We start from the raw sequence: 18,371 nt of genomic DNA, 5'->3' as shown, positions 1-18,371 counted from the left end.
GCCAAAAGTCATGCAGTTCATCGTCACCTGGCACAGTCCAATTTTTAATTTTCTTTGCTCTTTCACTTATTAATTCTGGTGTTATTAGATCTCGCATTTGTCGGTTTCATTTTTTTGACCTCTTTCATCCAGCCTGCTTTTTTATTATAATCTATTGGATTGTCCCATAATTTCCCCCAGAATTGCACTGTTTCTTCTTTATTTGGTGTTGCTACGTTTCTTCCAGTTTCTCCTTCTATGCTTTGGTAGAAACGTCTCTGATTCGACTGGAATTGGAAATTCTGCCTGTGTTGTGTGATTCTGGCTTCATACCTGCTAATCTTCTTTGACACTGCTGTTATTTGCTGCTTTATTATTTCCAGGACTTCTCTTATTCTCCTTGAATCTAGATGTTATTTTTGGATCAGATACTGTTTGGTGTTTTCATTCTTCAGCTTCTTGTGTTTCATATCTTTCAATTTACTAGCATCTGATCTAAGCCTGGAGATTTTATTTTCTAATCGAATCTTCCATTTAGGTGATGTACTGCTTTCTTTTTTGACAGGTCCACTGATCTTATATCCGAGCTCTTGTGTTGTTATTGTTGCTGCACTGTACATTAGTTGATTTGTTTCTTGCAAATTCTTGGTTGTTATCTCTGCAAGTGCAGCATTGACGTCTTTTAATGCCTGAGCAAGTTGTTTTTTGGCAACTGTTTTTAGAGCTGGAAGTCGAACCCTGGTGGTTGTTTGGTTCATGTGCTCAGTTATTTTTTGCTTTAGTTCTTGTTGCTTTTCTGTTAAACGGCATTTGGGTTTTTGAGGTGAAGGCAAAGGGGCGGTTGCCTGGTTTTGATTTTGAAACAGTTCAGTAACAGTGGCATCCTCTATTTCCAACAGCTCCTCCACCTGTGCCTGGGCAACTTCTTCAGTTCGTGGTAATTCTTCTTCCATATCTTGAGCCTGTGTTGCTCTTTGCAGTTCTTCCAGCTCAACTCCTGTGAATACTTTATTTCTTATTATGTATCTTCTCTGATCTGCTAGCCTTTGTTCTGTTATTTCTGTATCTGGATGCTTCTCTTTCCAAATTTGGTACATTCTTTTTAAATAACCTCTTCTAGTTGGACTAGACTTGTAATAGCAGATCATTATTTCCTTGTTGGCATTTTTCGTATATTTTTTTTGGTTAAGCGATGTTTCTTCCAGTAACCTTGCAGTCTCCAGCCCTGGTTACTCAACTGAAGATCCTGAGTCCTGTTGCCCACTTGCCACCAGATGTGCAGGGACTATAGCACCTGGCATGGTCCTTGATGACCCGGGTGACGACCGATCCGGTATAGATTTATTAAAGTTACGTCTCACCATATTGTTGATGGGAGAGGCACTCTTTGTCTGGCTCCTCTGGTGAGACCTGTCCAGTATGGTTGGACCTCTGGCATAGCTCTCACCTTCCTCAGAGCACGCAAGCCCCACAACCACGCCAAGGTAGTGCCTCACTGGGGGTATTATTATTATTAATTCGATTTCTATACCGCCCTTCCTTAAATGGCTCAGGGCGGTTTACACTGAGAAATAGTAAATGAATAAGATGGATCCCTGTGAGAACTTGGAGCACTGCATTTGGTGTTGGCACTGTTGCCCCTCCAATCCTAAAAAATAACACAAAGCATGAAAAGGAGTACTGAACCAACAAGAGAAATGAAAAGGTGAATGCCTGGTGAAGTCTCAGAACAGTTGCTAAATCAGTTTAAGACGGATAAGTGTAAGAGCCACGTTACAACACACGTTTTCAAGAATATTTTAATGCAATGTGTTAAATAATCTTAAGGTCCCTCCTGACAGGATGCGTCACTACCCTACATCTTACTGTCTGCATAACATAAGAAATACCAACTAAAACAAACCTTCAAAGAGGAAAACACCATTTCTGAAACATGGACAAGCCTTTGATTTCAAATTAAGTTTATTTTTACAGAGATGGTATGCAAGAATTTTCCATTCACAAGTAAACAGTGGACATTTTTTTAAGCTGAAAAGAATATGTGAGCAGTAGAGGAGTTATAAATAGATCCTAAAGCAGCAGCAGCAGCAGATATCGTGCCTGCTTTTATGTTCTGACCCTAATTTAAGTCTCCCAGACCAGGCAGATCAGTGCTAATAACCTGTCACATACAAGATTAGAGCATGTATAAGGGCAAGTCACATGTATTTGTGGAAAAGGCTATTATTTAAAGTTAAGAGTGCATTTTAAATAGAATATCTATCTACCAAAAGGGGAAAAATAGCAGATTTCCACCTTATTAGTTGTGTATTATAGTCACATAATTTGGGGAAGTTATTTCCTCATTGAGAGAAAGAAAAATTGTAGCAATGTTTGGCACTGGGTTTTCTTATTAGGTAGTCAGCCCTTCCATGTTCCACATTTCTGAGCTTTCTGGAACTTTTTTCCTTCTTTCAAAACACAATTAACTGATTCCAGTTACATTTTTAGTGTATGTATATAAAAAGACAATGTTTGATGTTTAAAAATATGTATTCGAGAGATATGCTAGAGCATTCGCCTATTTCATCAAGGATTGTAACTTGGCCCTGCTTAGGGAAACATGTATTCATGTACATAAAGGTGAGAAACCTGTTTTCGAAGTATGCATGTTATACAAATATGCTTGTCAGAGTACTGGAATTTGCTGTAGTTATGATAAGGTTACCCTTAGCAGCCAACTAATGTGCAATACCATCCCTAGATTAATGGCATTTCTTCCAGTAACAAAGAAGGCCTTGGAGCTATTGGGAGAGGCTGTGCTTAAATGGAATCAATGAAGAAATCCCTGATAATTGGAAAACAGTTTGTTATGGTGCGGTTAACATATCAAATTTATTATTATTTAACTATTCTAAGGCAGTCCCTCTCAATTTGAGAGTCTATACCTTAAAGTTTAATCAGATATACACTCCTGAGCTATGTATAAAAAGAAGGATGTCATTTTGGGAAGAGGGGAACATAGGAAGCTTCCTTATACTGAGTCAGACCATTGGTCCATCTAGCTCAGTATTGTCTTCACAGACTGGCAGTGGCTTCTCCACAATTGCAGGCAGGAATCTCTCTCAGCTCTATCTTGGAGATGCCAAGGAGGGAACTTGGAACCTAGATGCTCTTCCCAGAGTAGCTCCATTCCCTGAGGGGAATATCTCACAGTGCTCACATTTCTAGTCTCCCTTTTGTATGCAACCAGGGTGGACCCTGCTTAGCTTAAGGGGACAAGTCATGCTTGCTACCACAAGACCAGCTCTCTTCCTGATGGGTCAGGGTGATCATACCACACAAATGCCAAAGAATGCATTTTCTGTATCCTTTTAGTTTATGTATGGGATAGCTACCAGAGAGAATGTCTACACCTGTGACTGCTACCGTATATCTGGTGGCCACTAATAGTACAGTAAACTCTTCTGAATGTTACAGCTAGGGCATGCAGAACTTGCCAGGGAAATGCTGCTTTCATTCACGTAGTAGTTGTGATGTATGCAGCAACCTACAGTTTGGTGGAGAGAATCTGAATGAAAAGCTCCATACATTTTAGAACTCACTGAAAGCAACTGAGAATTCTATTAAAAGTTGTATGTCCCCAGGGAATATTAGGATCCTGAATATATTTGACTGGTTCAGTCGCAGGAACACACCTTGAGAATCTCTTTGCTTTTTAACTATAGCTTGTTTTCAAGTTCTTACATCCAGGTAATTGAGTTTAGGCCAATATATAATGGTAAAAGGGAATCCATTAAGCTCTATAGCTAAACCAATATTTGAAACTTATTTCCGTATCTAAACCCTATGCTAGAATAGTTATCTTGTTTTACTAGGATTTAGTTTTCAAAAGCAAATTGCTTTAAAGAGTGTTTGTTGAAGTACTTGTTTCCCAAGAGTGTCATGGTTGCACATAGTCAATAAATTCTTAGTGTTTCTAATACTCCGAAGCTTAGTGGAGGTTATATGCTATAGGGGAATAAAGGTTGGACTGATGGATAATATGCATACAAACTCTACAGTATGCTCAGTTGCTACCAGTGCATACTGGCCTAACCATTTCCCACACCTATTAGAGCCGTCTCTCATAAACCAAATTAAGGTCACTATAGGTGAGAGAGCAAAAGAAAAATCTATTTACAGAATGTCTGCATGACAGATTAGATATGCAAAGAAAAAGAGCTCCAACACAATCTGGTAACAAGCAATATTAAACTAAATTTATCACAGGAATTTACGTATGTATGTATATGATGAGCAACTATTCACTGGGCTTAACTTGTTTCCTTGTCACTCTTCAGCATTTCAACTGCATCTTTATATCCAGGTCTTTCCAGCAGTTTTGACGTCTGTGTGTGTGTGTTTTACAGGTGTAAAAAGGTGTGATTTTATGATTAGCAGGCTCTCAAAGGTCAACTGATTAGGAATACATATTTTATGAGTTAAAGAAGACTAATGAATAAAAGTTTAGTATTTAGGCATCTAAAGATGGATTCAGAACAACTGAAGGGGTGTTGACTGATGAGGCGAAGCCATGCTGAAGCACAAGACGTAGAGGCAAAGCAGTGGTTCAGAGACCTAGATTAACATATATTCCATATGTTTTCATGGGTCAAAATTTAAATAACGTATCACTGTGCCAGAAGCGTTAGCCCATGAAGGTATTACCACATGAGTTGTTATATGAATCTGTTTAACTCCTTCAATAGGTATTAAGTAATTCACAATGGACTGGTTCAAACTATATGTAAACAAGAAGGGGTGGGCCAAGAAAGCACCCATCAGGAGGTCCTCCCTTGGTGTCACTTAATCATGTGGGGGGCTGATCATCTGAATAGCCCCTTCACTCACACCTCAAATACTAGTTTAAACAAGCATTATTGCTGCTGATGATGATTTTAACATTTATATCCCGCTCTTCCTCCAAGGAGCCCAGAGCGGTGTACTACAGACTTGAGTTTCTCTTTCACAAACCTGTGAAGTAGGTTAGGCTGAGAGAGAAGTGACTGGCCCAGAGTCACCCAGCTAGTTTCATGGCTGAATGGGGATTTGAACTCGGCCCTCATTAACATCAACATTAGAGTGTTGCTTAGGGGCCACTTGGATGAAAAGCCCCCATAGATGATCAAGAGATATCACAAAAGTGAATTGGGAAATCTGTGAAGAAAAGCCCCAAGATGCATGCTCCCAGCATGGTCCTTCCTGTTCATGTGTGTTGCCAGGTCATATCATTCTGAAGCAGCTAATTAATAGCTATCACAACTATTTCAATAATTTCCTCCACTGAAACAATTCACCAACAAACTTATTACTGATTTATTATTAAACATGGAAGTACTGAATTTTCATTGACTGCTGTAGGTATAAAATTTACTGAGGCTCCATTAAGTAGCAAACACATACACTAGATTGGGGTGGGCAGACTTTAAGGCTTATGGGACCCATATGTTTTGGTAGCAGAGCCTTGGAAATTACCTGAACAAAACAGTAGCTGAGGGAGGTGTGGCCAGTCACAAAATGGCGGCTTGTACAAAAATTTATGTTCAGCAGAGTAAGTTATTTTAACATCAAACCCCCTGAATTACATGATGATTTGTGGCAGCACATGAAGGGAGCAAGAAAGGCTGCTTTGTGAGAGAAGAAACTGGAAAGAAAAGCAACCCTGATCACGAGAGAGAGAGAGAGAAAGATTAAAAATGGCATGCTCACATTCAGCTAGCCAATAAGATTTTCAGTACTGGCTGGAAGGAAAGAGAAGGAGAAACAAGCCCAGACTTCTGGAGAGCTGCTTTGGATAGGCCTGGGAGCTGCCTAGTTCCCAAATTACCTAATGTCCACCACCAAATTACCTAATGTCTTTGGTCTTCAACCACCATTTTCTTTTCTGTTCTGGGTTGTTTTAGTGGTGTAAACCAAAACCAAAGAGGAGTTAAAGGTGCAGGTTTAGACTAAAGAAAGCTCTATCATAGTGTTGCACTTAATTGTCAAGATTTTGAGCTTTCTCATGCATTTTTAAAAGGACCAACCTAATTAATATGTGTACTTTTTTTCAAAATGCCCTCAGACCTACAAGGTGACCTAGATGGCTGGGAACCATTAAATCCTTTCTTTTCATGCCGTTCCCAATATGACTGACGAACTTGAAACACTGCAAGTGAGGAGGGAAAAGACCAATCAAACGTTGCAATTACTAGCCTTAAAATATATAATTAACATTCATTTTCTTGGTTTCTTTTATGGTATGCCATAGGCAAAACAATTCTAGAAGACAGATATTTTTAAAAGGCACCACGCAAGACTGCCTCATAGCTACCAAGCCAGAATGACAGCAGGCTGGTGCATATGCTCACTGAATCTATGAATCATATCATTCTAGAGTTTGACGGAACCTTGGAGGTTTTCTAGTCCAACCCTCTGCTCACTGTAGGAATTAGACTATGAGGCGAGTCTCACAATTGGCGAGACTCGCCGAAATGAGGTCAGCGGGGAGAGTGGGCTTGGCCTGCTCTCCCCACAGATGATCGAGGCTGCCCACACAACTGCTGACTCCGTCACGACTGCCTGCGAGCCCGGTGGTTCTCACATTCTGCCAAAATCGGGCTAGCCTCCCTTAGCCCGATTCTGACCGATCATAAGAATAGCCTCAAAGTATCTCTGAAAGATAGCCTCTATTTAAAAATCTCCATTAAAGGACAGCAGCAGAGGCTATTCTACTATCAAACAGCTCTTACAGGTAGTACATTTCTCTGAATGTCTATCCTGAATTTGCTTCCTTGTAATTTCAGCCATTTGTTGTGATGGTTCCATTCTTGTGCTCAGGAGCAACAGAGAACGTCTGCCTCCTCTTCTATGTGACAGCTCTTCAGGTATTTGAAGACAGCTATTATCTCTCCATTTAGTCTTCATTCCTTCAGCCTAAATGTACCCAGCTCTTTCAACATGGGCATAGTTTCAATAGAACAGAGGGATAAATATCCCTAGGCTGCTGAGAAATCAGACACATCCTCTACAGGAAGAGAGGGCAACAAGAGGAAGAGGGTCAGACAGCATCCCACCCTCCTCGTGATTGACTGGCTGAGGCTCAGTTAATCCTCCCTCAGCCTGACTGGCTCAGCAGCCAGGGAAATGCGGTTGCTGAGCATCAGCCAGCAGTTCCCAGGCTGCTGAGGCTGTCAGGCTTGAGGTGGGGTGGGATGAGCCTCAGCCAGTCAGTCACAAGGAGGGTAGGCTAGGGTAGGGTAGAGTAGGGTAGGGTCCAGAGGTGTGCTAGGAGACTCCAGAATGGGAGTAATTCATGAGATCAGGTTACAGTCACATGGCCTCCCGTCTCTTGCCACCGCCACGATTAACTGTCGGTGTCATAATTCTTAGGTGCTACTTATTTCCCCACAGGTATATTCTGGTGTGTTTCCCAGAATATGGACAACACCTATATTGGCCAGCAGCGATATAGGAAGGTGCTAAAGGCATCATCTCATACTGCGTGGGAGATGGTAATGGTAAACCCCTCCTGTATTCTACTAAAGAAAACCACAGGGCTCTGTGGTCACCAGGAGTCAACATTGATTTGAGGGCACAACTTTACCTTACATATTAAAGACACAGTGATGAGGGCAGGAGAGGAATGTGGGAGGCCCCATGTTGCTCACTCCAAGCTTGCTACACCTCTGTCCTCCAACCTTTCCTCATACGGCTCAAGATACCATCTGTTTGGACAACTAATCTGGCTGCCATGACCCAAAAAAAAAAAAAAAAAGTTGGAAGAACTGTAAAAGATTTGTGAATGTACCTATATCACAAGTTATGCAGTATGGATGAGGGGATGGCAGGGAGGTAATAAATCACACAAGAGTGTGTATTGGTGTGCACTGGTCTGCTACGTCTCTTCAAGTTTAGTATGTCTAGATTAGCAAGTGTGAGCAAGGCTATAGTTCTCAATGTTTCTGAATTAATGTAGTGCAATAAAAAAACCTGCATCATTTATTCTGAATAAAGGAAACGATTTAGGGGATAAAACTTTAACCTCATTATCACAAGACATTATGATAGCAGGGTTTATAAAGTCTCATTGGGAAAGCTCTAAGCTGATGCTCTAGCAAAATATTAGAGAACACTCAACTATGTGAGAAGCTATATAAATATTATTCTATTTGTGGTCAGAAGAAAACCCATTGGCTTTCACAAACCACTCTCTCAAATGTCAGATCCAATAAAATCCAATTCTGGAAAATAGTCTTCTAAAGGCAAAATAAATTATATGTTCTCCTAAAGAATTCAAATGAAATGTTACAACCTTAGCTTAAGGAGATCACAGGAAATTGCCTACAAACATGTCCTGATATTCTAGCACTCAGAAAAGAAGGATGTCCATGCAGCAGATGTCCTCTTGCTTCTGCAGTGTGGCTTCCTCCAGAAGCATTCTGTGCAACCTGCTAATATGTCCCTGAGGACCATGAGATCCTCAGGATTACCCAGAGCAATTCCAGGGGAAGGAGATATCAGCAAGAGTCATCCCCTAAACATGAATGCCAACACCACTGCACATGTGTCTTTTTGGCGGCACACATGCAGTATTAGTCAGGATGTCAGCCATCATTTCCCACTTTATTTATTAATCTAATTATTTTAAGGACACAACTTTGTAAGTATTATTATTATTATTATTATTATTATTATTACTACTACTACTACTACTACTACTACATTTATATCCCACTCTTCCTCTGAGGAGCCCAGAGCAGTGTACTACATACTTAAGTTTCTCCTCACAACAACCCTGTGAAGTACGTTAGGCTGAGAGAGAAGTGACTGGCCCAGAGGGAAGGGCACACCAGGCAGCAAGACCAGAAGTTTTACTGGAAAACAGCTGTAGTTTTTTAAAAAAATTAAAAAGTAAAATTGACAGTTGGCAGCTGCAAATCTTTTCAAACAAAAATTGAACATATTATTGTAAGAGAATCTTGTTCTATTAATTGACATTTTAATCTTCACCTTGAATGAATTAAATTAAAGCAAACTTTTGTATTTGCTTTAGCTGAGAAACACTATATATAGAAAATGCATATAAATACAGAAGACATGATCCAGTCAAAGACTTTGACTCAAAGTTAGGCACTTTTAAGTTCCACAGGCTTTAAGGGACAAATCAAGCACATGCTTAAAGTCTTTTAATGGAAATAAATAAGACTTGAAAGTGCTTAAGTTTAGCTAGATTGTATCCATATTGTTCTTTAGTCCTCCTCATAGGTCGAGTGGTATTTTGCTCTGCAGGCATCTCAAGCCTGCAACTTACAGTCCTCTAAGCCAAAAACTCTGAATAAATATCTGGGTAATGAACTAAGGCATGGGTCTACCTTTGTGAAGCTTTCCCTCAGACCTCTTCCCGCAGCAGAGGTCCAATGTGCATCAGGAGGATAGGGAGTGGATTTTCGTCACCCTAACTCTCTGCCACCTGCCAAAGAGAGAGAATACCCTGCTCCTCACCAGAAGCCACTAAGGGCTGCCACCTTCCATCTCCACTGGCCTCCTCCCCATTGACCAAGGGCCTATTAAATAGTTCCTCGCAGGAAGGATGTTCAGCCGTTTCCCACCCTTGCCCCTCCCTCGCTGCCTGACTATTCCCCCCTCCTGTTCCTCAGGGCTGCTGAGGCTGCCATGCTCCTGGTCCTCGCCCCTTCCCCCAACATCATCACCCAACACCGCAGCAGAGGGGCAGGGGCCGCTCTCTTCTCGCCCCTGCCAGGCCACTCCTGCTCAGCCATGCCTCCATGCCCTCCCCGGCCTCCTGGGATGGGCACTGGCATCTCCAGATGAGGTCAGACTGCGCCTATATCCCCATCCAGCTAGGTAAGTATCCTGCACGGTTGGGAGCCAGCAGGAAGGTCCAACAACCTTCTATGCAATAGTTTTGACAACTTCAGTTCAAAGAAGATATATACTTCTGATAATGCATCCCTTGCATCTTCTTGTGTTGAATACCCATACCAAAGTCTGTTATCAAAATGATTATATTGACTTATGTAATGGTCACAAAATTATGCTAAATGTCACATTCATCAAAATGACTAGAGCTGCCACTCAAGGCAATATACTTAATTGCAGTGACACTTGTACAGACAGCAATTTTTCCACATTGAATTCACCATTTCTAATTACTCTGCTAAAAGGACAAAAAAAATTTGTTATGCTTCAAAGAAAAAAATCAATTTTAAAAAGACAGTTTTGGGATGAAGACATGTCAGAAACTCAAAATTCTTGAAAAAATGTATTTATTAAGTTATAGACCAGTACTTAAACATTTACTAATTTATGTTACTTACACTAATACAGGTTTCCCTGATATCTTGGGATGCCGTAGAACTTCTGACATTATCTCTTTTGTCTCTTCCATTCTCTCCACATCACTGGAATCCACAACAAATATTACCCCATACGATTCAGCGTAGTAATTCTTCCAAATACCCCGGATTCGCTTTCCACCTCCCAAGTCAAAGATTGTGACTTCAAAACGGCCTTGCTTAAGATCAATTTTAGAGAAACCAACTGTTGGAGCCACATCTTCAGGGCATTCTGACAAAATTAAATGATGAATTAACAGACATAGTTGTTATATATAGTTTGGATAATCGATATATAAACGCAAAGTTATAAAACCTCTTTTATGTGTGGTGCTGGTGGCAGTAGTGGTAAGAGGAGGAAAAGACAGCACTACCACATCCCACTGCTCTTCCATTATCTCCATTACGGAGATAATCCATTAACAATCCATTATGGATGTGGTACTTTTTTTTTTTTTTTTAAGAAAGAATTTTGAGTTTTCATTGTAAACTTATTTAATTTATTTTTATATAGACAATGTCAACATTCATTCTTGCACACTCAAAACAGGTTAAAGAAAGAGGCAAGCAACCAGTTAAGGGAAACGAACTAAGGCAGAAATGTCCACTACCGCAATATCATATTTTGGAAGAAGACACTGTTGATACTTTATCTTTCTTCAAATCCCAAGACCTGGCTTTGAGAGCGCAAGGGTCATGAGGCAACACATCATGCCAGATGTGAAACAAAAGTAAAGGACCCCCAAAGGTTGGAACCTCCACTATATCAGCCATACATGAATTTCACAGACTTCCTCCTACCTTTGATACAGTACCTACATATATGACAAACTGAACAAAAAGTATGCCTAAAGTATAAGAATGCCTAAATTACTACCTCATACATGCTTTTTGGAATAAACTGGAAATGCCAAACACAACTGTCAAGACTAACTGACCTAGTATAACTTGATCTATTGTAGGCTTCCAATTCCAGCCTTTAAAACAAGTACGAACCCTAAACTCTTAAGTCATTTTTCTTTACAGCTAGAAGTTTGCATTTAGCTTACATTAAAACTAATGTAAGTTTACAAAATATCTGAAAGACTAAATAGGATATCAGTAACTAAATGGTTCTGCGGCATCAGTGCCATAGGGAGAAAAATGAAAGTGTGATTAACTCCTTATATTGAAAATGTTATATTTCATTTGACTTAATATTCCTAAATAAGTTTCAATTCACATTAAACAAATTGTAATTAATCATATTTGCTCTTTGTTAGTTGTCTGCCATAGTTCAATGACATGAGAAGAGCTAGAATGAAAATTTGAGTTACAGGCTGGGAACACTGAGGTCCAATGTAATTCCACATGCATCCTGCGGTGGTAACAGGGAAAAGGACAGAAGGTGCTTTGATAATTTTGTCCTCTGGTTCAGCCTCTTCAGTGTAACAAAATGCTGCTCCTGAGGGTTTCCTAATCAGAGAGCAGGGGGCAGCTTTTCAGGAGGTACAGGAACGCTGTCACTGAAATGACTAGGGTGAAAAGCTCATGAACATTCATGGGCTCTTTGGAGCTTGGCCCTGTAAATCACACAACTGAGGTTGTGCAAAAGATCCAGGAGAAATTGTTCTGGAGAAGATAGTGAAGAAAGTTCACAAAAGGTCTTTCACATTTGAAAGACCCACCATTATCCTGGATTAAATTCAAATATATCACTAAAATATCCATTACTTGAAGACAGTTCAGAAGCCCAGCTCAAAGCACAAGTTTTACCAAATTCAGAGCCTACATGCATGCCTGTCATTTTATGGCAGCTGGCAGAGGAAAAAATGATGCTAAAAAGAATTTTTATGGTTGAGAGGATAAAAGTGATCTGGTAAATTGCTGGTACCTTCCCAATTATAAATGAGGATATAAAAATATCATTAGAATCAGTTTGTTATGCACACAATTTCCTCCTTTGAGTTCCTTTCCTAATTATAGTACAAGTCAATATCATAAAAGGGGTTATACCTACAACATTGATTTTTATGTAAAGCTTACTGATGTATGCTCATTACTGTGTGTTTCAGCAGGCAGGAGTTATTGCATACACAAAAAAAGCAGAGGCCATCGATTTTCTATCCTATACTAAAAGTGAAATGCCTTATTAACCTCAAGAAAGAGAGAGAGAGAGAGAGAGAGAGAGAGATATGCTATAATTCAAACAGATTTGTCTGCTATTTGTCACAAACCTTAAAAAAATTACCAGATACTTCCCTCCTTTTGTTTTATGACATGGAGCCAGCAGATGCTGCTCTGTTCCCCTTCAAATAGTCTGCCCACCTCTGTAATACTAAGTGTACTAGCCTTGATCCAACAACTCCCTGCATGTGCAGGACTTCTGATCCCAGTAAAGGCTTTGCCACACTCTGTCAAGTCAGAAGCAGTTCTATGCATGCAATGGGGATGTGTGCATGGAAGTACTTCTGGCATTTCAGTACAATCAGAAGCTGTTGCATGCACAGATAGTGTTTCCAACACCATGCTCTCCAGAAACTCTGCAAGCACGAACTGTGAGTATGCGGCTAATTGGTTACAGGAAATGACAGCAATACTCACAATGAAGAAGCGATTTCATGCATATCCCCAATCTACCCCAAGTGAATGATGACAGATTTAATCAGTAGTATGTATGGCATTCCAAAATAAAAGCTCAGCAAGACTCCAAAGAACCACAGCATCTACAGTTAGAATTTTGTTTCCTGCTGTCAACCAGAGCAGAATCAGGTGTTCAAGAGAAGTCACAGTGTTGTTTTAAAAAGCAGTACTTGCAGAATTAGAAGCAGCAAGAAAGCCTACATAAGCTTTTTCAGACAGTGACTTTACTGCAATTTTACTTTGGGAGGGTGGGTGTGCGTTAACATATCGGCAAGATTTATCCCGAAGTCCATGTGATTAGGGATGGGTCCAGACCAGTCCGGAGGCCATTGTAAAGGCCTCCAGACCGTCCAGACCGGTTCGGACTTGGCCGGTTCAGTCCGGGTGGAGGGGGTTCCTTTAAGGGCGGGGAGGGTTTACTTACCCCTCCCGCCACTTGTCCCCCTCCAGTGCTCGTATTTATTGTAAGAATTGGGGCAGCAGGATACCTCCCTGCTGCCCCTTGCCCCTCCGCAATGCAAAAGGCTCTGGCAAGCCTTTTGCGCACACGCACGTTGCGCGCGAGCTTCACGTCTCCCCGACGCCGGAGGCCCAGTCTACCCGCCGGCAGGGGCCGAGGCCAGGTAGACTGGGCCTCCGGCGTCGGGGAGACGTGAAGCTCGCGCGCAACGTGCACGTGCGCAAAAGGCTTGCCGGAGCCTTTTGCATTGCGGAGGGGCAAGGGGCGGCAGGGAGGTATCCTGCCGCCCCAATTCTTACAATAAATACGAGTGCTGGAGGGGGACAAGTGGCGGGAGGGGTAAGTAAACCCTCCCCGCCCTTAAAGGAACCCACCCCGCAGTGCCGGACCGCAGCTGTGCGGTTCCTTGCACACCCCTACATGTGATATTTCAGAGAGCACTTCACACAAGATTTGGGGGTTTCCCTCCATATTGGAACCTCACCCAATTTATGTCTGGGGTTAAAAAAATCCTCTTTTTATGTTGGAGTATCCATTATGCCCCAAACTCGCAGTAAAGCCTCACAGTAAGCCTGCAGTAAAGCCTGCTGTTTGAAAAAGCTGCATCTATGTAGAGTTTTCTCCTACCATTTCTGTAATTCTTATCCCTTCTTTGAATTCCAGGCCTTTTAAGAACAACAAGATGCATATTATGCATCATACTGATGAAGAATTTATATTATGGATGGCTTTAAAAGGGGCTTAGACAAATTCACGGAGAACAGGTCTATCAATGGCTACTAGTCTGGTGGCTACAGGCCACTCCCCGCCTCAGGGGCAAAATGCCTCTAAATACCAGTTGCAGGGGAGCAACAGCAAGCAAGAGGGAATATCCTCACCACTTGCCTGTGGGCTTCTCAGGGGTACCTGGTGGGCCACTGTGTGAAACAGGATACTGGACTGGATGGGCCTTGGGCCTGATCCAGCAGGGCTGATCTTATGTTCTTAATTTCTACCTGAAAATGACATTAAACACACACACACACACACACACACACACAATACAGGGAAAGCTCTTTTTCTTATTCATTGTTTGTTTAACTCTGTGACATCACCACCACCAGTTGTGACATCATCACCACCAAGTGGAATTAAAAATTGACCGTTTATAAAACTCCTAAAGTAATTTATAAATATTAAAGAATATTAAGAACCCAATATGTCTATTTATGAATTCGTTTGTAATAAAGATGTAACTTGCCTCCTTGGATTCCTTTCACTGTTGCAGTTTTCCCAGCATTATCGAGACCCACCATGATTAATGTCACCTTTCTGTGAATTATGAAAAAAACAACAGTATTTTCCAGACGTTCTCCCCCCTTGCTTGATGGTCACTCTGCATTCTGGAAGATCTTTGAAAACATGCTTAGGGATTGTTGTTAAGTAGCTATAACATAACAGTCACTAGCTGAAATAGTTTAAGGTACATTTAAGCAAAATACTAATTCCACCCCAAACAATAGAGCAATGGCCTGGAAAGACCTGTGCACTGTAGTACACAGAGTGTACAGGAGGCCCTTGTTTTTCATGGGAGCTCCGTTCTCACCTTCAATCGTGAATACGGAAGCTGCAAATAAAGAAACCTTAATGTTATGGGAATCTGGTGATTAGGCTCCTCAGAACACTTAAGTGTGCTAAAGTTGCCAAAAATTGGGCAAGGGGGAGCAGAAATAAGAGGGGTACAGCAAAATACCTTGCTCCCAGCAATGTCCCCAAAATGCCCGATTTTTGGAAAAACACAAAATTCCCAGTGGAAAAGAGCCACGAAATGGTTCTGCGCTGCCTCCATGCCGGAAATGCCACCAGAAGTCATTTCCAGGCACACAGGCACTGTGAATAGGCTAAAATAGCTTATTTTCACCCCCATGCAAATGGATACTGGGTACCTATGACCTGGCTGCAAATAATGGAAACTGTGATAGGAGAATCCACAGAAAACGAGGATCTCCTGTATTGCAATAAGCTGGTAATTGAATCTCTGATTATTTTATTTTCCAAACCTGACATAACAGACATTCATGGGCAATTTGGAAATCGAGTAAGACTAATTCATAACCTGAGAGGCACAGTAATGCAGAAAGCATGCAATAAGTGTCCCTTGGCCTCTACAGAACAGTAAACCATTTTTTTAAAAAATTCCCATACAGTGGTTGCATTCTAGTGGCATTTACAAGCACAAGAATACCACTTGCTCTCTTGCCTGAGGTGAGTAGACATCACTCCTGGGCAACCAACCCAGTCTCTGAGCTACAACACATCTCCAGAATCTAAATTAGATATGTGTATGTGTGTAGCCATCAACAACTTGATTGTGCAAGCTCAATACAGGGCATGGCTCCATTGCATATGTAGTACTTTCCCACCTGAAGCCTTCTGCTTTGTTTTGCACTTGATAATCCTCTCCTGTAACAAACTGTAGCAGCCTAATTACCTCTCACTGTTTTGTTAATTATTTGAAGTCAATCCATTTTTTAAAAAAATTCCCATACAGTGGTTGCATTCTAGTGGCATTTACAAGCACAAGAATACCACTTGCTCTCTTGCCTGAGGTGAGTAGACATCACTCCTGGGCAACCAACCCAGTCTCTGAGCTACAACACATCTCCAGAATCTAAATTAGATATGTGTATGTGTGTAGCCATCAACAACTTGATTGTGCAAGCTCAATACAGGGCATGGCTCCATTGCATATATAGTACTTTCCCACCTGAAGCCTTCTGCTTTGTTTTGCACTTGATAATCCTCTCCTGTAACAAACTGTAGCAGCCTAATTACCTCTCACTGTTTTGTTAATTATTTGAAGTCAATCCATATTTTAAAAAGTATGGTGTGTGTAGAGGAGAGAGAAAGACAGAGGAGCAGAAGGCAACTGGAAATTTCTTGCATAGTTTGTTCTTGGGCTTTGAAAGCCATCCCTAGTCTTCGGGTATGTGGACACCAGATTATAGTTAGTTTATAATGAAGAAGCCACTCTGCATAATATTCAGGTTAATATTAATATTAATATTCAGTGCTTAACCACTTTAAGTGGTTGAATTAAGCTCTGGCACTGAAGAGTGTCTCCAAAACTGAACTAGAAAGCCCTAGTTGAAATTAAACAGTGGATAGAAGGAATATCAGTGGAGTAGAAGGAATACTGATTTCAGCTGAAAAGCCCCACTGTGCTTTTGAGACAAAAAAAGAGTTCCTTTCTATGTTTGCAACTTGGAGCATGTGAAAGATGCTCCAACGTAGCTACTAAATTAAACCTTATACTACAGTGTGATTATAGTTTTCCTTTGGTTTTTAACCTGTGTCACACAACAAAATACTTTTTGAAGTGCTGTTAGCCCCAACTCATATGTGCTTACTCTATAGGAATGGCACTATGCACATGTGGTTTGTGACAATATCTGAATACAGTACTATTAATACAGCCCCTGCTAACTTGGCAAAGAGGCACCTTTTAATGTGGTGATTCTCTTTATTTGGCAGGGGGAGAGTAACCGGTCCTATCCACCTCCAGCACAGTACCTCCAGTGACTGTTGCTGGTGTCTATCTTATGTTTCTTTTTAGATTGTGAGCCCTTTGGGGACAGGGATCCATCTTATTTCTTTATTATTTCTTTGTGTAAACCACCTTGAGCCATTTATGGAAGGGCAGTATAGAAATCAAATAAACAAATAATAATAATAAAAAATAAATAGGCTACTTCAAGATATTGAAAATGAAGTAAAGATCTAGTTCTTTACCTGACAGGTGCCCGCCACCTCTTCAGCCAGTTACAACAATTGGCCATCAGACTATACATCACTATCCAACAGCCATTCAGAGCACCAATCAAATCATAGATGCTGTTTCTGGGCAGAACCTGGAGCTCCAGTCAACAATGCAGACAGTAGAAGAAAGCAACTCCAATGCTATATATATTTGAAAATAATGAGAGAAATCAAAGTCAACCACCTGTAATCAGACTCTATTCCCCTTGCCTCAGCTGACACAGGCAGTATCTTCTAGGAAACTGACCATTAAGTACCACCTCTGCATGGACTCAGCTTTTATTTCACTCAGTTGCATAGCCACCTGAGTGAAAAGGCTTTCAAGAGTAACTTATAGTGCCACTTAAAGTGTTTTCTACTACGTATTTTGTTTTCATCAGTTAGGCTCATGATAATACAGTGGAGGACTCATATCTCTAGCTTTCATAAAGGAGATACAGAATATAGAAATGAAATATTCTCAAAAGTGGATTTTGGCATCTTCATGGAAAAGAACCAGAGTGTTTCATGAAGAAGAAAGGTTTTGCACCCCTGTAAGTGCAGAACCTGCTGTATAATACAACAAGCAGAGGAAGATTTATTTTAAAATTAATATTCTTACATGGCTCACTCAAGTCCTGTGATGGAGACTCAGATGACAAAAAACAACAAAGCAGAAAAAGTAGCAAAACAAAAACCAGTAAATACTTAACACATCAGGACAATAAAACCAACCCTTAAGTAAGCATACATAGGAGGGTCATAACATCCTCCCTGTAGAGTTCCAGATTATGGATACCAGCACGGAGGCTGCCTTATCACTTGGCCTCAGAAATAAGGCTGGCAACTAGCAACCTCTGTGAGATCAAAAGGCGACTTGTAAGGGCCTATTTAGTAGCCACCTAATGGTGCAGCGGGGAAATGACTTTAACTAGCAAGCCAGAGGTTGCTGGTTTGAATCCCCACTGGTATGTTTCCCAGAACACCTATATCGGGCAGCAGTGATATAGGAAGATGATGAAAGACATCATCTCATACTGTTTGGGCAATGGCAACCCCCCCCCTGTATTCTACCAAAGACAACCACAGGGCTCTGTGGTCACCAGAAGTCAACACCAACTTGACGGCACACTTTACCTTTAAGGGCCTATTTGTAAGGATGTGCATCTTGGACC

The 18,371-nt window shown here is 41.1% G+C and overlaps 1 protein-coding gene across 9 annotated transcripts in view; it reads right to left on the bottom strand.

Moving 5' to 3' along the window:
- The window catches only part of ARL13B (ADP ribosylation factor like GTPase 13B), a 59,894-nt gene that overhangs the window by 39,476 nt on the left and 2,047 nt on the right, over positions 1 to 18,371 (bottom strand). For all 9 annotated transcript variants that reach the window (XM_053306752.1, XM_053306750.1, XM_053306753.1 and 6 more), the window contains exons 2-4: positions 17,191 to 17,358; positions 14,660 to 14,730; positions 10,320 to 10,569 (exon numbers count right to left, since the gene is read on the bottom strand). In XM_053306752.1, the coding sequence (XP_053162727.1) occupies positions 10,320 to 10,569; positions 14,660 to 14,730; positions 17,191 to 17,249 (380 nt within the window). In that variant the 5' untranslated portion in view covers positions 17,250 to 17,358. The remainder of the gene's footprint in view (positions 1 to 10,319; positions 10,570 to 14,659; positions 14,731 to 17,190; positions 17,359 to 18,371) is intronic.

This window comes from Hemicordylus capensis, chromosome 3 (genome assembly GCF_027244095.1).
Source record: "Hemicordylus capensis ecotype Gifberg chromosome 3, rHemCap1.1.pri, whole genome shotgun sequence".
Lineage (NCBI taxonomy): Eukaryota > Metazoa > Chordata > Lepidosauria > Squamata > Cordylidae > Hemicordylus > Hemicordylus capensis.
The sequence above is the reverse complement of the archived record's forward strand: the minus strand, read 5'-3'. Positions and strand labels throughout refer to the sequence as shown.